Raw genomic sequence first — 22,103 nt, 5'->3', positions numbered from 1 at the left:
TGATTATCTTGAGTACCTTTCTCAGATACTGTGTCCAAACAAAAGCTGAATAACTTGAAATTTGAAATAATATCTCCAAGTTTATCAAAGTGTGAGATACTTTGAAGAATCACAGGTGGAAAATATCTGTAAAGTCATTTGACAAGAATGAATTTTTTCATTTTTCCTGAAACTGTTCCATATTGTCATAGAATCTGTTTTTGTGGTATTATTTACTATTATTATTTTTATTATTGTATTAATTTGTCTTTTTCTTCCCCAATTAAAATAAAACTAAGAACTTTTACATACTAGCAGTTTTGAGAGATAATTTTATAATTTATTCTGTTCCTTTAGTGTAGGAGGAGAATTTATCTTTATGGACAATATTATGATCAGATTTATTAGTTTTGGAGCAAACTAACATCAACCAAACTAGGGAATACATTTTCACTTTTGTTGCATGTCCCCAGTACTCAGATTCATTGATTTTAACAATGAAATGCAGAAAATGGAATATCATATTGCTGAACTTCAGGATCTGGTTTTAAAAGGATAGAATCAAATATTAATCGTACATTCTTTGATTTCTCTAGGTAAAGATGAGTGAAATGGTATATAGCCATTTGATGTGGCTTCCATTTCTAAAAATTACTGTTTTGTTACTGTTTATTTTATTTCACATAGAATTGCTTTATATACCATGATGTATGACTTTACTGAGACCAAATGTTAATTTTTCTTAAAACCATGGATAGATGGATAGTTTTTATTAAAAGGTTGCTTTCTAATATCAGATTAAATTTTAAAAATTTTGTAGGTAAATATGTGATTTAATTTTAGAGATAAAAATGTTTCTAGTTATTGTTACTGTTTTAGAGTAGGAGAGGTTTAGCCATCAAACATGTTTGAGATCATGATATGCATATTTAAAATAATTATGTATTTTTTTCCTTATTGCTAAACTTCTTGCATTTGGGGAGTCTCTTCTTTTTCATGGTGATTTGGTTTCATGAGAGATTACTGATGGGAAATTGTAAATACACTTGTTAAATCAAAATCAGTCTGTCTCACAGACCGTAAGTGGCATGTGGTGATTTGGAATCTGGTTGCTTTTGGTGCTTCTACTTATACACACATGACCGTTTTTCATAGTTGGATTACAGATTCGTTCTTAGGTGGAATACACGTCTCGGATTTTGAAGTGATTAAAAGAAGGAGCTCTAAAATACACTTTATTTTATAATATATTTATCTGGTATAATAAATCATAGCATACTAAACTTATTTTTTGAGGGCTTTATATTATAGATTTTAAAGTTGACAATTGATTTTGGCTTAATTTATCAGCAAAGGAGAATGTTATTCTAATTTAACCCCAAAGTTTTCAAATATGTTCATTTTTATCACACCATGTATAAAATGGTGTTTTATAAAAAAAGAAAACTTGGTGTGCATTTATTTCTCCTTTGTGTTATTCTAAGGCTTACTATTGTTTTTCTTTTGATCTCATTAAGTGGATTTCATTTAGAATTATCTCAGTGGTTTTATCAAGCCAATCATGAAATGTTGCAGTTTTATAAATGAATGGTGTTAGTTTTCCTTATATCCAGTATATCAAACAGTGTCAATAGACAATGTCAGTAGATACGTTTATAATTTTATGGTCTTTCAAGGTCAGTTGGGTTTATTGCCTTTAGTTCAGCATCAGTGCTGCAAGTAATTCTTTACTGATCACCTTCAAATTTAAGAGAGAATGATATGTAGGGATAATTAAGCAGCTAATTAACCTTTATATGGTGTAATGTCCCTTTCTGCACTATGATTAAGCATGTTCTATCCTTTCATTTCTTTTTCTTCAAACTAACACCTGTGCTAATGCATGTTGAAAGGAACTTTTTAACAGCTTTATCTGACTTGTAGCTTGTCTGCTCACATAAATGCTTGCTGTGGAGAAAGTATTTTTCCCCACCTCCTGCATGCTTATACACTGTAGGTTATAAATGAAGTGGAGAGAGCACCCAAAGAGCTGAGAAAAGAGCTCATGAAACGCAGGAAAGAGGAGCTTGCACAAAGCCAGCATGCTCAGGTAACAGCAGCAGCTTAATGCTACTAAAAACAGAAAGCGGCATTATTCTCACAGCTCAATAAACCATGGTTAAAAGGGTAAATTCTGTACTTATTATATGATGTTGACATCTCCTCAGACAAAGGGTCCCAGGGCATTCTTTATGTAGTGCTAAATTCACACTAATGGTGACATTTAAGTTGCTAATATGAAATTAAGTGAAATGTTTAGAAAGCTGACTGTAGATGAAATAAACATGTATGTTAATGTATAATCCACTGTATTCTTATTTTAATCGTGATGGAAGCTTACATTGTTAAGTGGTAATGTCAATGTTTGATAGAAGACTTTTAGGACAGAAAAATATAGAGGGTGAGTATATAAGCTTTGTGCGTACAAAAAGAATGCATATTAAAAGGCCATTAATTTGGGAGTCCTCTGTTGGCCTGGTGGTTAGGATTCTGGGCTTTCACTACTGTGGCCTGGGTTCAGTCCCTGGTTAGGGAAATAAGACTCCACAAGCTGGTAAATGATAATGTTAAATGGTAGATCAAACATTTATTACTGTTAAACTCAACAATATAAGCTACTTAAAACCATATTTTAAATATTAAGTATGTTCTTTTTGATTCAGAATCTAGCAGTTACAAAAATAGTTGTTACCTAAGTAAACTTGATTTTAGGTTGTAATAAGGCTGAACCTGTTAATGGGTAAATTCTTTACAAAACTAGATAAATTGGTATTTTCAACAGAATTTTCTAGAATTACCTCACAGTACTCTACGAGGTCTTTTATACTTGGGATCATCTTTCTTTTAATTAAGTTTGTACTCAGCCTGGAGGCAAAGAGAGAAATGAGCTCAGTTTGTAGTTACAAATGTTAATGAAAGGGAGAAGAGACATGGATTATTTATTATTTGTTGCTTTAAATTTCCTTTTTAATGTGGGTTTTTATATAATTTAAAAAGTTGGTTCCCAGCCTTTTGAATTTTATAGATTCATGGAAAGGAATATAGAAACCAACAGAAACCTTTGGGGACCATGACCAGTGCATTGTCATTAAAATTTTTTTTGTTGTTTTTTGTCAAGGCAGGATATTTGAAACTGTCATTTACTTGTCACTATCATTTCAAACTAGGAATTATTTTAACACCATGAAAAATAAGAAAAATATCTTGGAACTTTAAAATTTTAATAAAATTAGGCTATTTAAATAAATTTATTATTTTTTTTTTTCCTGTGAGTCAAAATTTTGTCTTGGCCTAGTATGGGAATTGCTATAGGCACACCTCTTTTTATTGTTCTGTGCTTCTTTGTGGTTTTGCAGTACTGTGGTTTTTTTTTCCCCCCACAAATTGAAGGTTAATGCAACCCTGCATCAGGCAAGTCTGTCAGCACCATTTTTCCAACAGTATTTGCTCGCTTCATGTCTCTCTGTTACCTTTTGGTAATCTCACAGTATTTCAAACTTTTTTATTATTATTATATTTGTTATGGTGATCTCTGATCTAAAATCTTTGATGTTACTACTACAACTTACTGAAGGGTCAGGTAATGGTCAGCATTTTCAGCAATAAACTACTTTTTAATTAAGGTATGTATGTTGTTTTTTTCAGACAGTGCTATTGCATACTTTATTTAGTAGAATACAGTATAGCATAAACATGACTAATGTATTTGGGAAAATTCATGTGTTTTGCTTTATTGTGTGGGCTAGAGCTGAACCTGCAGTATCTCCAAGGTTATCTCTGTCATCAGGTGATAATGCAGGCGCAGTGTTCACTGTGGGTCGTACTGATTTCACCTGTATGAACTCGTGTAGCCTCACAACATAGGAGGTAGTTACTTGTACGACCCACATGCTACAGGTGAGGGGACGAAAGCACAGGAGGGTGAATGACTCTCCAAGTTCACACATTTGGTTAATGGTGGAGCTGGAATTCTCATCTCGGCACGTTTGCCTCCACGTTTCACACACTGAACCATGTCATCCTGCCTCGTATTTAAGCTACCTGTTCTGTGCCTGGTCTGAACTCTTACTGGCTTGGCCCAGTGGTCATTAGCCATGTCTTACTGATAGCTGAAGAGGAAGTCCTTCTTGGCCCCACATCTGTTTTTGGATAATTTCAGATTTCACGCCAGATAACAACAATTTGGTTTTGCCTTGTGAAGGGATATGGAGTTTAATTCCAAAAGGCAGTATGTCAGACTCTATTATAGAGTTGAAAGTAAGAATTTAGTGTTGACTGAATCAGGTGATCCAGTGCTTTAATAATGCTTTAATAAAACTTTGTAGGTGATTTTTCATATAGTTTGCGATGCTAGCCTGTATTTTCCGACTAAAGCTAAAATCAGTAGTAAATTTCTTTCTGTAAATTTAATGACAAATTTAGTAAATAACTGATTTCAAAAGTTTTTATATTTAGCTACTGCTTTTGATGAAAATGCTAGATAACTTTACAGAGTCTAATATTTTAAACTTTTTAAAGACTATGAATAATAACCATATAGCCATGAGACTAGAATTTATTTGATAATCTAGTCCAGTGGTCTTCAGACTGTACTCCTAGGAGCTGTTGAGTTTGGAAGAAGCACATTGAGAATTCTTCAGAAATGAGAACAGTAGAGCTCTGTACTCCTAATTCCAGAGCAGTACCACTTTTCATCTGTTTTATAAACTGAGATTTTTTAGACGAATTTTTTAAAAAGGGAGTTCAGCTGGTTTAAAAAACAACAGCAACAAACTATAGAGGTTGGAAACCACTGATCTAGTCCAGATCCTTCATTCTACAGGCCCTTTTGTTAGCTGACTTGTTCCAGGCCTCAGGAAGTTCAGCGTTTGTATAATTATTCTTGCCGTTTACAAAAAGTCATTCAGCTCTGTTCTCACCTGGGAGGCGCGTTGTATTCTGATCCACAGGGCGTTGCTCAGGTCATGATTCAGTCTTTTCAGTTGTCATCTTGTGCAGTCTTCAACGCCCCAATGCAGGACGTAAGTCCCCCGTGCCTTACAGGAGGATGCCTTCTGTTTTACCTGCTTTTCTTTGGCTCACATGTGCCTTTTCACTGTTAGTTTCATTTGTTATAAATCTAGAAGATTGATAAATGACAATGTCAATAGTAATAACCCGACATGAACTTTATAGTATAGTATTCTTTGAAGAATATTCACAATTCTCACTGCCAACCCCCTAATATGGAGGTGGCGTGTACCCATTTTACAGATGAAGACATCGAAGCACAGAAGACTAAGTGATTTGCCTAAAGTTGCAAAAGAGATTAGTGGTAGAGCTGGAACTAGAACACTTCTACTATAGTGTTCTTTTTTCTGTCTACTCCACCACAGATTTTAATCTGAGATTTTCCTCTTTTTTCAAGAAATGTCTTCCCAATAGTTTTTTCTGTGTTTTTGCACATGTGAGAAATTGAATGAATGCTGTGATTAGATTTTTATCTTCGTGTGAAGTGACGTTTTGATTGCATATATGTTTATGTAGATATTTTAATTATGGTTATGGTCAGAAAAGCCATGTTAAAAGTGGTGATTTCAGTTCCATTTAGTTTTCACTATTCAAATTGTCCCATTATGAATAGTGGGTCGCTATTCTCCATGTTGTAGTTTTAAATTAAGTGTGGAATTCCAGGCTGTATTCTTTCTCACAGTTTCTATAGGGAAATGAGTAGCTTATTTAACACTATAATTTTGTTTGTGATGTTTGATATACACAACTGGAATAGATAGAATACAGCTTGATTTCAACCCCTTCTTCCCCCTCTCTTGAAATTACTTATTTATCTTTATTATTGACAGCCATTGGATTCTATTGTTTTCTAAAAGAGTAAGCAAAATGTTATTTTATGATGAGAGGGAGGAATTAATGAATACAAACACTTTTCTGATCATTACCATTTTACACTTTTCTTTTAAGTTAAAATGATCAAATTCTGTATCCAAATAGCCCCACATATCATAATTCTTCCTTATAGTTTCCTAGAACCCAAAGCTGTATTTTTAACGTTTACAGTTATCAGACTAATAAAATTCCATATCAAAATTAAAACTTGTACATTTAAAGGGCACTCATTTTACAATTTGTATGTCCATTTTGAAATTGTTACTCCTAGTGATAGAATTGATCTGTTGTTATTTTATTAAAGTGAATGTAGTTTGTGCAGTCTTTTTGGAATGTAAGATCACTTTTCTTTTAGATCCTAAGTAATTTCTAATTACAGGTTCCCCTGTGAATGTATTATTCTCGGCTTTTGAAGTTAGGAACTTTAATGAAAGCTCAGTGATACTAAATCTTCATTTCTTTTATGATAATAAAATATATTCATTAGCATGTAAGGGACCCTTTGGACTTCGCTGGTGGCTGAGACGGTAAAGCGTCTGTCTACAATGTGAGAGACCTGGGTTTGATCCCTGGGTTGGGAAGATTCCCTGGAGAAGGAAATGGCAACCCACTCCAGTACTCTTGCCTTGAAAATCCCATGGACGGAAGAGCTTGGTGTAGGTTACTGTCCTTGGGGTCGCAAAGGGTTGGGCGCGACTGAGTGACTTTGATCTTCCCTGTAGCTCAGATGGCAAAGAATCTGCCTGTAATGCAGGAGACCTAGGTTTAATCCCTGGGTCAGGAAGATCTTCTGGAGAAGGGAATGGCAATCCACTCCAGTATTCTTGCCTGGAGAATCCCATGGACAGAGGAGCCAGGCGGGCTACAGTTTGTGGGGTCGCAAAGAGTCGGACACAACTGAGTGACTAACATTGCTGCTACTGCTAAGGGCTCAATAAATAGGAGTTAACTATATTGGTGTTGAAGAAAGGGGACAGATAACTGTGATGGAAGTCAAATCTTAACCATATTGAAAATCAGTATCAAGAATACCTAATGAATAAGGGACCCTTTTAGGTATTTTTAAGCTTTAATATAAACATCAGTTGCATATATTTTGGCTGTGTAATCATCCACACTCTGCTTAATTATTCAAGCCCATAGCTCAGTACGGCAGTTGATGTCTTTGCAGACTTGGAAGATGAGGAAACATTTCCATCGTTTATGTGCCTTGATTCTTACCTGTTGATCTGTGTTTTATCTTCTGGAGAAGCATGGTGCTAGTTGTGCCAGCTTCTAGATAACAGTCTTCGCTCTTTTTTTCCCTCTTATATACTGGCCACTTCAGGGCATGCTTCTGCAGTTCTTTGTCATTCACTTTGAATCTTCATTTCTGGATCCTTTTATTCCTTGCTTTGAGTTCTCTGTGGTTTACTTTGGAACTTCTGAAAGTATGTTACTGAGGGAAGGGGCCCACTATGCTTTATAGGGACTGACAGATAAAACCAATTTGGGACCAATAGAGTGGAAGCTCCTTGAAGGGAATGCTGTCTTTTATTGATTTTAGTAACCATGTAAGTAGCACAGACCCCAGCGTTTATTAAGTGCTTGAAAAAGGTTTTCTTTGAACTGAACTCTTACTTAATTTAGACAAATACAATAATATAACCAAAAATTGCATTGACAAGAAATCACATTCACTTTTTTAATGGCACTGGTTTATACAGGTGACCCTTCAACAATTTGGGTTTTGGGGTGCTGACCCTCCACGCAATCGCACATTCACGTACAACTTTACAGTTGGTCCTCCACATCACAGTTCCACATCTGCACAGTCAGCCAACCACATGATGTTTAGGACATATTTAGTGAAAAAATCCACCTTTATTTGGACCCATGCAACTCAAACCTGTGTTGTTGAAGGGTTCACTGTATTTACCTTTTTATTTTCACATAGGTACTTATTTGTCCAATCTTTTACAGTTGATTTCTTTGTCCAAATGTAATATTTATATTTATGATAATTTGGACCAATTATTTTTGTCCACACATACTTTTTTTAAGTTATATATGCAAACTAATGATAAAAATACTGAACAAAATAAAATTTTTGATGTATCTGCAGGTTATATTGTTTATTAAACAAGTTTACATATAGAAATTTTATAGTGAAATTAGAGAATCAGTTTAATTTTTATTATAAATTATATTTACTGTAAGAAAAGAGAAGCTTGAACAACTTATTTTGTTATAACTGCTTATAAGATAGGATGGAGATTTTGCAGTCTTATTAAATAAATCTAATTAGCTTTGTAATAGTCATTGAGTTCTTTTCTTTTTTGCTATGATAAAGTTATGTGACTGTAGTCAAGTTGGCATTTGTAATTTTTTTTGTATAAATGCTCAGCATTAATTTTATCTATGAAACTGACAATGTACATTGTGTCTTTTTTTAATGACACATAAATACATTTCTTGTCCGCAGTACAAAAGATCATAATCGATACAAAACTCTACTGGCAGTTGTACTTCTTAGAAACAGTTCACTAGTCTTTCTGCTGTACATTTGTATTCATGCTAAAATACAAATCACAATGCAGATGATACAGCAGCATTTGTGACAGCAAATTAGCAGGATGTCATGGATGGTGAGACCTGATTCTCATTTCCAGAGAATCAGTAGTAAGAGAAGCATCTTGAGGAACATTGCCAGGCTCACTCTGCATTGAAGACCAGGCTGGTGGTGATCCAGATGCTGCCAGACTCTGTCCAAGGGCTGAAAAATGGTTCCAAAACAAATCCTTAGGTTTTTATCATCTCTTAGATATACAAGAGAAGGGATTATAGGTGAAGTGCTGCTTCAACCCTAAGGCTCTAAACCCACACTCAAATTGATAAGAATATCCCTTGAATTAATCACAAGCTACCGTAACTGCCAAATGAGGGATAGAGATCCAATTGGTTACTTGAAAATTTTGCATTTCTTCAATATGGGTATTGTTCCTGTTCCATCCACAAATGTATAATCTAGCATAGCAACCATAAGTCCCTTTAACCTTTTCTTTCCTTATACAGTAATTGAGGGATTTTTTAAAAAGCATAAATTTGGCATTTGAACAAATAGTATGTATTCAGTAAATATTTGTTGAATGAGTGACTCCCATACATGTTGGTGGAATTCTCTGATTATAAGGAATTTTGTTTGTAGAGTTATAAAGTGTAGCTGTCTTTCCTGTTTCTAGTTCCTGCTTCTCTAGCAAAGCATTATTTCTCACTAAGTCCTTAAAGTATGGCTCTTCTTACACACAGGCTGGAGATACAGACACTGTCTTTCTCTGTTAGTATAGCCATGGTGTTGCTTCCTAACTCTGTTAATAGAAAAATACAGACTTTAAAATTCCCAACTCCTGTTTTACTTGTTTGTTCTTTATTGCCTCTCTTCCTAAAAGGCATTCTTTTTCATTTTTATTGTAGCCACACTCTAGTGGATTGAATAGTCAGTTTTAGAAGGTGTAAGTTTATTTTTTTCTCAAAGATGTAAGCATATTGGGCATTTAATCATGAGTAGTTTATATAGACTTCTTTTGTATGTATTATTCTTAGTAGTGAGTTCACAATATTAAATATGCTAGTACTTTCTTTCTGGTCTTGAGTTGGGTGACAAATAACATGTTATGCCTATACTGTATAATTTTTAAATCTAGTTAACTTTAGAAACTTGGTTCAGAAATCTTGTTAATCACTGAGACATACAGCCACATAGATAACTGGATGTTTTGCTCCATAGATACTTACTAACTGATGGTTATGTCTATTAGGAACAAGAGTTTGTTCAGAAGCAACAACAAGAATTAGATGGCTCTCTGAAAAAGATCATCCAACAGCAGAAGGCAGAGTTAGCCAATATTGAAAGAGAGTGCCTGAATAACAAGCAGCAGCTCATGAGAGGTATATGAAATATGTGGCATATGTATATACATAATATGTCTTGAAACATTGCAGAGATATGCTTGGAAATTATTTGAATGCTTTCTTTTGCTAGAGTGGTAGAGGGAAAGATAAAAAGGTAAATAAGAGGAATATACTTTATAAAATTCAGAACTACTGCAGGACATAGAATTCCTTTATGGCAATAGAAGTGAACAATAGAAGTGAAGTAAACATATAATCCCTAAAACATCTTTTTGTCCAGGTGATGCTAGAAATACACCTAAGTAATTTTAGGTGTTCCTTATACCCTGTAATGGTATACTTAATTGGCTACATGATAGAATGGAATTTTAAGCACTTATTTCCTCGAACAAATACCTTGGGTATTTTTTCTTTCTCACTGAGATGATTAAATGGAATTTTAGTGTTGGGAGTGGAGATGATTAAATGGAATTTTAGTGTTGGGAGTGGGGCATTCTTTGTTTACAGGACATTAGAACAGAATGGAAAGTGGTAATGGATATTATCTTTACATTGGTAATACTTCTTTTATAGCTCAGAATATCTTGTGTGTATTAATTAGTGTATTAGAACACTTTTATGTAAATATTAAAACAAGGACCAGAGTACATTCGTGAAAAGAGCAAAGTGACATTTTGAAAATTACCTTCTCCTTCCAGCTCGAGAAGCTGCGATTTGGGAGCTTGAAGAACGACACTTACAAGAAAAACACCAGCTGCTCAAACAGCAACTTAAAGATCAGTATTTTATGCAAAGACACCAGCTACTTAAGCGCCATGAGAAGGTTAATGAAAAGAAATTTGTTCACTTTTTTGTTCATTTTAAAGTTTGCAGAGCTGTTTATTTTTGAAACGTATATTTTTTACAGAATTAAGTTTTAAGTATCCTTTCTTTTGTCCTAAAATTTATTTGATGAAATCTGGAGTAATTAATATATGTTGATCATTATTGCAAACTTCTTTTCTACAAATTCCAAGAAAGGTAACTAATAAACAGTGCTTAAAGACCTGTTACACATTATAGTCTTCATCTTGTCTCTCAAAGGTAGCTATTTTGGCTTCTTTTTAATTCAGATATCTTAAAAATGTGGACTCCCTGTATTTAGTATAAGAGAGTTAACATAAGACTCTTATTACTATTAGCTTTATTTTTCTTATAAATTTCTTTCTTTCTTTTTTTTTTTTTTTTTGTCCTAATGGTTTACTGATCAGAATGTAACAAGGGAGAGAATAATTTGGGGAACAACAGCAAAATGACATGTTTGAGCATACTTGTGGGTACTGGGTATTAAATTATCTCAATATCACTGGATTCTGAAACTTTCTTAGGAAACAGAACAAATGCAGCGTTACAATCAACGACTTATTGAGGAATTGAAAAACAGACAGACTCAAGAAAGAGCAAGACTGCCTAAGATTCAGCGTAGCGAAGCCAAGACTCGAATGGCCATGTTTAAGAAGAGTTTGAGAATTAACTCAACAGCAACGCCAGATCAGGACCGTGACAAAATTAAACAAGTAAATAAGCAGATTACTCTCTTCTTTTTTTAGGTGTAGAAGTTTTGGATGGTCTTTAGAAGGACCACATAATTGTGTTGTAAACATTGGGGCCACTTTGGGGTTGTTGATGTTCACCATGGCTCCGTACACACACGGTGTGTCCTAGCTCCCTCTCCTCCAGTGCTGGCCACAGAGAGCTGCTGTCTCCCAGGCCCCGCACAAGATCCAGGTTGATCCCAAGACCGACCCTGGGAATAAGGTGATTTGACCAGCTTTACAGTCAAACATACGGCCTCACTGTACTTCTGTAGTCACAGTTCCCACACACAAATTAACTGAGGTCACTAAGCAGATAGGAGAAACAAGGTTTGAATCAGAAATCTCTCCCCACCTCCCTACCCCAACCAAAGCCATGATGTAGACTCCAGCTTTGAGTCCTAGCGTATTATTACTTGTAGCTTTAGTTTATTGTACTTTAAGCTTTGTTAAATTCCTTAATTACACTTTTGGAAGATGCAGAAATTACATTGCCTATTAACCATATTTATCGTGTTTTTCTTTTTTATAGTTTGCTTCTCAAGAAGAAAAGAGGCAGAAGAATGAGAGAATGGCTCAGCATCAAAAACATGAAAATCAAATGCGGGATCTTCAGCTGCAGTGTGAAGCCAACGTCCGCGAGCTGCATCAACTGCAGGTCAGCTCCAGAAGCCAGAAGGCAGAGCTGGTGGTAGAGGCAGCACCAGCAGCACCGGTGGCTGGCTTTAAGGAAGTGATAGGTACTCACAGTAAGCTGCACATGGCTTGAGAAGATCCCAGAACGTAAAGGTTTTCTTTCCTCCGTAGACCCAAAGGAAGATCAGTTTAGTATCAGGGGCACCTGTTGAGATTTCCTACAGCCATGATTAGTATAAACATGAAGCTAATTTATGATATAAGAAGTTGCATCTTTCAAAAGTACTATTGAGAATTTGTAGTGTATTTTGCAAAGAAGATGAACAAAGTTTTGAAAATAATGTAGGCTGTTTTGTTCTGAATTTTAAAATTCTTTTTATTTCAGTATAAATAGTTCATTTTCTTCAAGGTTTTTGAAAACAGCGATCAATATATGAGAAATTTTCTCCTGATATATAATTTCTAAAATATTTACAATTTCAGAGTAGTATATATACATTGTGGATATCGTATATACTTGCTTAATTTTCTAGAGCAGAAAATAGTTTCTAATCCCGTGTTCTGGTACCATTGGATAAAATGCTTGCAAGGTGCCCTCTGAAGTGTCAGTTTTGTGAGTAAACCTTAGAATGGGAAATCAGGATCAAACTAGTTCTTTCCAGTCAAGTTCTTTTTATATGGTAAGTAACAGATCTAGCCTCTAAATGTGCAAAAGTGAAACTATGACTCATTTCATAATTCTTGGTCCTTGGTTGTTAGAAGAGAATTTCAACCTCAGTAGTAGCTTTATGTTTGATGAATATATATATATTTTTATTTTGGAAGATAATTGTATTTGTGAAAAATTGCTAATGTCATCTGAAATTTTTTTAATTCAAACTTTCTTTTCAGAATGAAAAATGTCACCTCTTGGTTGAACATGAGACTCAGAAACTAAAGGAGTTAGATGAGGAACACAGCCAAGAATTAAAGGAATGGAGAGAGAAATTGAGACCTAGGAAAAAGGTAATTTTAAAAGCTTTAATTAAAATACACTTACATTCGTCCTCCTAGCTGTTGGCTCTTTACCTAATATGTGTCAGGGATGAGAGACACAGAGATGAGGAGTCCAAGTCTCAAAGGTTCAGAATCTAGTTGACAAGCAGCTGCAGATGAGTAGGAGCGTTTCTCTGAAGGAGGTAAGTACACGGTACAGAGTAGAGTAGCACAGTGTGCCAGCAATGGAGGAGGAGTACTTCAGTCTGCCCGGGGAAGGCAGGAGGCGTGAGAGAGGAGATGCCTTGTGAGCCAAATGAGGCCTGATGGATGAGTAAGAGCTTGCTGGAAGGACAGACAGATTGCAGTGGGATGGGGCAATTTAAGTACAGAGAAGAGAAAGAGTGAAAATGATGTGTACAGGAATCACATGTGGCTCCCTGTCATGGTAGGGTGAGAGGCAGTGTGTGCCTGTGTGTAGGCATTAGGGAGGGAGAGAAGGAAGGGATGACAGCTTAGTCTGGATGGATGAACTGGAGCCAGATTATAAGGCTCTTATGTGCTGTGTTCATTGACAGTCTAGGAAAGTAAGAAAGGCTTCCTACCCCACAACCAGCCAGCCGTCTTCCTTATGTGCACTTGACTCCCTGCTAGCCTGGCCCAGCTGGTCAACCATTTGAACTCTGTCTTTTCTATTCCTTATATGATTCTCTCTCTCAGTTTTCAAACTTAAACCTTTATTTTCTCTTGGGCTTCCTGCCTGCTACACATTTCAACCATTCCTTTCTTCCATTCATCCAGTCAGTTAATCAAGGAAATAATATTTAGTTCCTACCATGTGCTGATAAAACTTTCTAGAACTGACCAAGTGAGCTGATAGTGTGGCTTTTAAACTTGAATTTTGTTTATTGTTATGTTTTTGAATAGGTGGTACATTGATGTGTTTCTGAATTCACAGGGTACACATGGGATGAAAGCGAGAATTCCCTTCTCCAGTTCCTCCTTTCACTCTAACTGTTGCTTTGAATTCCTCCCCAGTTGAACTGGTTGACAGTGGTTACAGTCCGGTGGCATTATCCACCTGTTATTCTTAAAAGTCTCGTCTCACCTGAAGTCTGTGACATAGTCTCTTCTTTCTCTGTGCCTTTTTTTTAATCACTTTTCTATGTCATCCAGTCACCTGAAAGGTGGGCATTTCCCATTTTGCGTTCTTACCTCTGCTCTTTGCATGATGATCTTACAGATTGTCCTGGCTTCAGCTGTGGCATATTTAAGGACAATTCCACAACTTGTATAGAATACAAATTCTAAAGTGATGCAAGTCTGGGTTCGAGTCTCAATGCTGACACTGGTTAATTTTTTCTCTTAACACCTCTGAGCCCCGTTTTCCTCGTGTGTAGAATGAGGATGTTACTGCCTCCCTGATTGGCCTTGTTAAGACAGTAAACAGAAGCTGTGTGTACAGTCCTTGTCAGTTCTTTACAGCACTTAAGATTTGGTCAGGATCAGTGAGTGTTTGTTATTGCTGTAATTTTATTGTTTTTATTATTGGTTCACGCTCTCAGTTCCCATGTCCCATCTGAATGTTCCATTCCTCCTCATTTTATTCCTTCTGTTCCATTATCATCTCATCAGACGTTTCTTTTTTAGATGACTGTATAAAATAGCTTCAATGCCCACCTTGAACACTCCTCTGTCCCCTCACCTTTCTTTGTTTCTCTTCATAATATTTATCACCACCAGACACATTTCTTTATTGTTTGTCTTCTCTCACCAGAATGTGAGCTCCTTGAGGGCAGGGGTATCGTATCTCTGTTCACTCTTACATACCCAGCTCCTGGAACAGTTCCTGCACATTGTAAATGATCAATACATGCCTGTTGAATGTTATTCAGTGTTGACTAAAGATTGTAAACTCAGTGGAGGTAAAACTAAACTCAGTAACCCTTTTCATTCGTCTCCATCTCACCTTTCCCCTCTCTCCAGTCCTACCCACCATTGGGTGTTCTTCCCAATATTCCTGTCCTCTTAACTGACATCTAGGCTAGAAACCTGAATTATCTTTCATTTCCATCAGACCCCACATTCAGGCAGATAACAAATAATTTGGACTCTCATTTCATAATCTTTCTTTCCCTTTGCTGTCTTCCTTCTTAAAATTGTTAGTAATGTCCTAAAGGCCCATCTGGTCTCTTGTTCCCTTTCCTCTCTTCGTCCTTGGCTGCCGTCACCAGTGTTTATCCTCAGGAGCATCTCTGATGCTGTCATAGTGGTACTGGTAAATCTTTAGTTTCATCAGAACAGAATGTAAACACCTCACTTGGACTTTGACGCCTTCACGGTGCCACACTTCGGCCACGTCAGCCCTCCTGACTTACCTCCCGCTCGCCACCTTGTTCCCAGTTTCTGGTCCAGTGCTGGGTGTGATCACCATTACTCACAGCAGCTCCAACTTCCTGCCTCTGCATTGTGTCAGCTCACTCTCCCTGGGGTGTCTTCCCCATCCTGTCTGTCAAATTCTTATCTGTCCATTGAAACCAAGCTCACAGTCTTCCTCTGAGAAACTTGCCTGTGTCCTTCTGTCTTTTCCTGTACTTTGTTTTCTGCAGCAGGACTTCTCCTGAGTCACTTTGTCCATAAAGTAACTGATTACCTCAGGTACTTAGCAAGTACTTAATATAGTTGTTCCATACTGTATGTAAAGATGAATCTGCCTTAGGTCTTATCTTTAATCTGTGGTTCAGTGTAGAAGAGAAGACATGCATATCAGTAATCAAAATAAAACGTAGAAAATGCTGAAGTTCCATGTGGAAGAGACGGATAGTAGTTAATAATAGGTGCCATCTGCTGAGTGCCTAATATGGGTTAAGTACATTATTAACACATTTAATCCTCACATAACAACCCAGTGAGGTAGATGGTATTATCACTGTTTCACAGCAGAAGAATGAAATGGTTCTGTAATATAGAGAAGTAATTGAAGTTTCATGTGGCTGAGCCAAGACTTGAACCCAGAGCTGCGCAGCCTGTGGTCCTAGTGTTGAACAGTGTCTTCTTCGTTAGGATAACATACAAAGACTTTGGGGCAAGTGATTTTATCTTGACTGTTTCAGAGTAAATTCTGTTTGTAATACTAGTGCATTATTTCTTTTTCCCTTCCTTTTTAAGACACTGGAAGAAGAGTTTGCTAGGAAACTACAGGAACAGGAAGTGTTCTTTAAAATGACCGGGGAGTCTGAATGCCTTAACCCATCGACACAGAGCCGGATTTCCAAATTCTACCCCATTCCTAGCTTGCATTCCACTGGATCGTAACAGAGGGAAGCATGCTGTGGTTGGGTTTGGCTTTTTAAGTACGTCATTCTGTTCTCTTCATCTTTAGCCGTAGTCTATCAGAGAGCTCACGAAGACAATCACCTGCCTCACCTTCTCGGTGTTTTTTGTTTGTTTTACTTGTTTAGTAACAGTGGAGGGGAAGGAACTAAGACAGATGCTGGGCCATGTTGGCAAAGTAGCATCTCACAGTAATTCCCTAAGGTGATTTTTGCATATGCTCTTAAAAATCGTGTTATTTAGATACTGTTACCTGAAAGTTATTTAAAGAAAACTGTTACGTCATTTAAGTATTAGTAAATATCTTTTTACATGACAACTTCTCAGTGATGTCTAAAATCTATAATTGAAGCTCTCTACACTGTGGAGAATTGGAATAATTTTTTGGTGAAGTAGCTCTCATGAAAAAATTTTGAGTGGCTCAAAATATGATATTGATTCAGTAAATAAATCTCTTTAAATGTTAGCATCGGACTCTTTTAAAAGAGAAAAATTATTTCAGTAATTTGTCTAAAATAATTACTTGTTTAGACATAAACTAATAATTAAGGGTGCTAGCTTTATTATATAAAATAGTGCCTAAAACACTAAATTTCAATTCAGTCTAAAATAGCATTTCCTCCTTTTGATTCAACAGGGACAAAACACCCTTAGCATTAAGCATTATTGTTTTTTAAATCTTGCTCGTATTACCATTTGATAGAAGTTTTCATCCTAAAGTATAAGTTGGAAAGATGAAAAAATAAAAGGTAGCTTTTAGATGTCCAAATTGAAAATATAAAACTCACCAAATTAAAAAAAGATAGATTTAGCTATCTCAGCTTATTTCCTAAAGTAATACATGAGCTGGTTAAATGGCTTCTCCCATCTTAGCAACTTCTGTTTAAAATTCTGTCATAGGCCGGCAGGCTCTGAGTTATATTTATGAATATATTTTTCTGAAATTAATCTCAAAAGAGGCATTTGTTCAGAGTAATTTTGAAGGAAGAATTTAAATAAAATATTTAGGCAAATACCAGAAATGACTTTTTATTGTTTTGAGATAAAGTCATTCATATTTTGGTTTTGTTTTTTCCATGTTTAAATTATTTACATGATTTGAGTGGGAAAGTCCTAAAACCTTTATCCTGTGGCTGCTTGATATGTGTAATTATTAATGAAATGTTCACTCTAGTCCTCTTGAGGGTTAGATTTTCAAGCACGTGTCAGGTCAAACAGTATTACAAACCATATTTTGAGGTTGTGAGACAGCACATTTGTAGATGAAGCTTGCTGCCTGCCGTTTGCAGCCTATTAATGAGTGCTAGGTACCAAATTGTAGAAATGTCAGTTTTTAGTTATGTTACAGTTGAGGCTGGTGAAAAATGCAAATGAAACTTTGTGGGAACACTGATTCATGTTAAGAAAATGTAAATATCTGTAGCACTTTCTTACAGTTAATTTGAAAACTTTGAATGCTGAACCTTATTTTGTCAGTGGTTTATAGATGATTTAAAAATGCATGTGATTTTAATTTTGTAATTGTTTTGACAAGCATAATTTACTTGGACAACTTTGTAGGTAGCCTTAACTTCTGCCCAAGTTTGTTTTTTATATAAATATATATACATATATATATTATGTATGGTTGTAAATTCATACACTTATCACATGAATGTGTTACTGTATACAAAACTTTGAACGCTTTATTCTCAAATGCTGGACTGAAAAATGTTTTGAAAGCCTTTTAAAATATATATATATATATATATCTTTATAATGTTCAGGATGATGGAAATTGTTTATATTGTTATGATAGAAATGACAGTATAATGTTACCCAGTGTATTTAATGATTTATTTGAAGGAGAGGAAGAAGGTTCTCCTACCACTTCCTCCTTTGAGATTTTCAGTATATTGACTTTTTAAAAATGAATACTTCAGGCAGTAGACATTTTTTCAGTATCATTTAAGTGATATCCTATGTGATGAATGGCTTATGGCCCATAGTTAATTTGGTCTGAATATTTGGTTCTTTTTATTCCTTTCAACTTGACATTCAGAGAATTGAATAAAGGAAAGAGGCTCAGAGTAGAAGGATGGACCCTCTGGTAAGTTTATTAGCAGCTCTTGCATCTCTGTAAAATTACCCTTTGGATTCCTTGTTCACACTCGAGTTCTCTTTCAAATATGACCAGACCATATTCATGTGGGAGCAGGACTACAGAATGATACATATGTAGAGGTAAAACCTTCATTTTAATACTTAGAGTTACATAAATCTTTGCAAAAAGTGTTTTGTTATAGACCGTGCTGTTTGTGCCCATCCCTGCCCCCTTCCTGCTAGGCCCTGTATTCACATACAGAAGAGTGGTCTTTCTCTCTTCCATGAAGTGTACATAGGAGGTTGGGGGGGGCAAAGACACCTTTGCAGTTGAAGAATACAGTCAAATCCATACCTGATTTGGTGGTTTTGTTGCTGTGACAGAATGTGCTAGGAAATGCGTAAAAGCAGTTCTCCATCCGTGCCCCGTAGTTACTCGGCCTCGCCCCGTCCCTGCGTGCTGTGGACACGCTGGCCACCACACTTCCGCAGGCCTAGCTCATGCAGCTCGTTGCACCAGGTTGCCTTTCCTAGTCCTGTCAATCCATGGTTAGGTGCGAATTGCTGAATTAGCTGCTATAACTCTATGGAGTCAGTTAAGCTTTTTCTTACCCTTTTCTGTGAGGAAGCTATAGGGTGGGTAAAGAGGAAATTTGGAGTGCTTATACCTTGCTGAAAATGTTAACACTTCCCTGTGACAGGATACAGCAAATTGTAATTAAATATAAACTAGAACCAGAGCTACCTCTAAGGAGTGTCTCCTCAAGCACAAAGCTCTCAGGCACATGAGACTCACTGTCACAGAGGGCCTCTGACTTCTTGAGCGTCAGTGAGTTTCAGAAGTGACTGTCCTTTTGTACTCTCCTAGTTCCCTTGTAACTACAGTTTTCCCCATTCCACACTGTGCTGAAATGACAAAGACTCTTCTGAGAAGCCAAATCTGTCAGATGATTTGCTAGAGATACTGTTGACTGAAGGAAAATGTACAACTGAGGTGGAGGAGGAGAGCTCTTTAGTTCCAGTTCTAATAGGCTTCTGATTGAATAAATCCATTCTTTTCTGGGAAATGATCTTTTATAGGAAATGGGATGTTTTCAGTGCTTTTCTTAAGTTGAAGGCACAACAGTTAATGCCACTCTTGTTAGTAGCCTATGGCTGACATGGTTTTGATACAGCTTTAAAACTTCTGCTGCTCAGCTTGGGGTAGAGTGTTATACCAGTGTTAAATGTTGGCTGTAGCTTTTTGTGATCCTTCTCTGATTTGCAGTGTAATAACTCCACAAGCTACATTTTTCAGAAAGAATTTGTTTCAGAAAATGCCTCTTGTCTGTTTGGGAGCAACATGTCTTTTCAATCATGGGATTGACAAATGAAAAATAAAGTTATTTCTTAATCTACTTTGGGAAGCAGTCTTTTATTGAGACTCTTTGAAACTAGATTGTCCTGCGTGAGAATGTTCTGTAGCAGTTTTAAAAATCCTAGCTGTATTTTAAAGCTTGCAGTTCTCCAGATCGTCTGACCGGGACAATCAGAGGTACCATTGTTCCAGAGTGTCTACTCACCACACACAAGTGTCCTTTTCACTGCTAACTTGGAGGGAGTGGCTTTTGTCAAGCAAACCCCTCCTTTGAGTGGTGCTTAAAATATTTCCATCAACATATGTGTATATATATACCTCTCTTTTAATGTCCTTTTTTTCCCTTGAAATAGATTATTTTTCTCAAACATTTCACAAACCACATGACTCATTTCTGCTAAAAATAACCTGTTTTTTTTCATCACTAATATGTTCTGTGAGAATCAGTAGACATTAGGCAGCATCATCTGGCGAGTAGTCAGCTTGGCCGGAGGGAGCCACCATGTGTCACTTTCTAATCCAGGAGCATTGCATACTGCAGAACTCATGCTTGACTTGGTTTTTTTTTTTTTTTTAATGAAACAAAAGAGGCTAAGACCCACTTCCATCCAGCTGAGGACATATCTCATATCTGGGTTCTATTCAGAGAAGTTAGCAGTTTGAGGCTTTTACCCTATTTCTCTTGGGTGTCAGATTCTGTGAAGACTTTGGATAGCTTGGATGGGTAAGTCTCAACTAGGACAAAACTCAAAAGTTTGGTTAATCAAGATAAGAATCATTAACGGGGATATGAATACTTGAGCTAAGGCTACTATTACAAAGACAAATTGAGTCAAGCCTCTAGGTAAAACTAAAATATGAAAAAGGCACGATGCAGTCATTCATTATGCATAGTAAGTTTTCATTAGTAAAACGTCAAACTTAATAAACCAAAAACTATTTTCTTTTCCTTCTTTGCCTCCTTTCCTTTCTTCCTTCGCCCCCCGCCCCCGCCCCGCTTTTATTTATTTATTTTTTGGTTAGATAGATCACATTAAAACATAATGTTAAAAAAGAAAAAAGCCCTTTAATTGGAGATTTTGCAATCGAAATGACTCTTCATCTAACAGACCACGTAAATGTTTATAGACATTGAAAAGTGCTTTCAAACCAACTGCACCCAGTCCCCCACGCGTTTCCTAGGTGCAGAGCAGGGGTGCTGGCTTCCCCGGCAGGCAGGCTGCTCTCCCTCCCCTCCCCTTCTTTCCTCTTTGCCCCTTGCCCTTCTCGTCCTGTCTGCCACAGCCTGGTTCAGGGTAACATACTATCAGCTCTAGTGTGGACCTACGGGACAGCATAGCTGCAATCAAACAGACTTCCTAAGTAAGTGGAAACGTGATACACAGTGAGAAAGAACTAGTAGAAACCCTGTCACCACCTTCAAGGGAAGTAGATTTCTTAATTTTTTCAGTTGCGAGAGTTTCTTCTCAACCAGCTGATTCTGTTTGTTACGACTAGAGAATGCAGGGTAAAGAGGAGAGAGAGGAGCTGGGAGCACAGCCCTGCAGCGTTAACCAAAACAGCCTCCTCGAGTGGTACCCCAATCCCGTCTTCCAGTTTCTGGGCTTGTTTTTAAGGAAAAGCTCAAGGGCTCCTGAAACAGCTTTTATGTATCTGGCTTTCCTAGGCTGGTGTTAAAAGAAGCCAAGGCGCTCGGGCCTGGACAGCAGGGAGACCGGCCTCATCCTACAACACCGCACGTGGCCACTCCCGAGTCCACCCTGTGAAGCTGTCTCAGACTGTGTATCTTGGACTGAATTCTGCAGACATACACATTGTCCCAGACTAAGATAAGGGTTCTAGTTGACTATTTGCTGTGTCAGTAAGACAGTGAGCCTCCAGCTTTTACCCTCTGGAGAAGTCTTGACCTAAGTGCCATAAGCCACTGCAAGAACTGGTCCAGGGGGCTGTTCCACCATGGGTTGCTTATGGCTTGACGGCAATGCTTCTCCTCCTCCGCCCAATGTAGAATTGGTCACCTAGAAGTGGGCCAGTGAACAGGAAGTTAGGAAATGCCTTGCAGTCTCTGGGGACTTTCTCTTGGGTAATCACAGCAAGTGTGACCACTGCAAAACTGGCTTGAAAGATGAACTCTTCTGTAAGACTGTCTGATTTAAATGGATTACCCCATTTCATTACCAGCCTGGTTTTCCCTCTCCTCCTTGCACTGACACTCCTTCCTTTCCCCCTGGTGGTTCACTTGATTGTTACACAATTGACATTGTTGGCAGTGTCTCCTTGTAGTAACTGGCATTTGCCTAAGATTTTCAAGCTTGCTGTGGCACATGCCGCTTGTCTCCCAGGCCTCCAGAAAC

At 37.0% G+C, this 22,103-nt stretch overlaps 2 protein-coding genes across 3 annotated transcripts in view; one reads left to right on the top strand and one right to left on the bottom strand.

Moving 5' to 3' along the window:
• Nucleotides 1–19,789, top strand: part of SLK (STE20-like kinase) — a 63,017-nt gene extending 43,228 nt beyond the window's left edge. Inside the window, exons 13-19 of one of the 2 annotated variants that reach the window (XM_010859404.1) lie at nucleotides 1,976–2,068; nucleotides 9,699–9,828; nucleotides 10,491–10,615; nucleotides 11,160–11,348; nucleotides 11,899–12,024; nucleotides 12,894–13,007; nucleotides 16,146–19,789. In XM_010859404.1, coding sequence (XP_010857706.1) covers nucleotides 1,976–2,068; nucleotides 9,699–9,828; nucleotides 10,491–10,615; nucleotides 11,160–11,348; nucleotides 11,899–12,024; nucleotides 12,894–13,007; nucleotides 16,146–16,292 — 924 coding nt within the window. In that variant the 3' untranslated portion in view covers nucleotides 16,293–19,789. The remainder of the gene's footprint in view (nucleotides 1–1,975; nucleotides 2,069–9,698; nucleotides 9,829–10,490; nucleotides 10,616–11,159; nucleotides 11,349–11,898; nucleotides 12,025–12,893; nucleotides 13,008–16,145) is intronic. The other variant, XM_010859405.1, reaches the window with a different exon arrangement.
• A 1,006-nt stretch (nucleotides 19,790–20,795) lies between these two features.
• The window catches only part of COL17A1 (collagen, type XVII, alpha 1), a 47,732-nt gene continuing 46,424 nt past the window's right edge, over nucleotides 20,796–22,103 (bottom strand). Inside the window, exon 56 of the mRNA XM_010859403.1 lies at nucleotides 20,796–21,767. Coding sequence (XP_010857705.1) covers nucleotides 21,715–21,767 — 53 coding nt within the window. The 3' untranslated portion in view covers nucleotides 20,796–21,714. The remainder of the gene's footprint in view (nucleotides 21,768–22,103) is intronic.

Source organism: Bison bison, unplaced genomic scaffold, assembly GCF_000754665.1.
Source record: "Bison bison bison isolate TAMUID 2011002044 unplaced genomic scaffold, Bison_UMD1.0 scf7180017864456, whole genome shotgun sequence".
NCBI classification, from domain to species: domain Eukaryota; kingdom Metazoa; phylum Chordata; class Mammalia; order Artiodactyla; family Bovidae; genus Bison; species Bison bison.
Note: the sequence above shows the minus strand (reverse complement) of the source record. Positions and strands in the feature narration are given on the sequence as shown.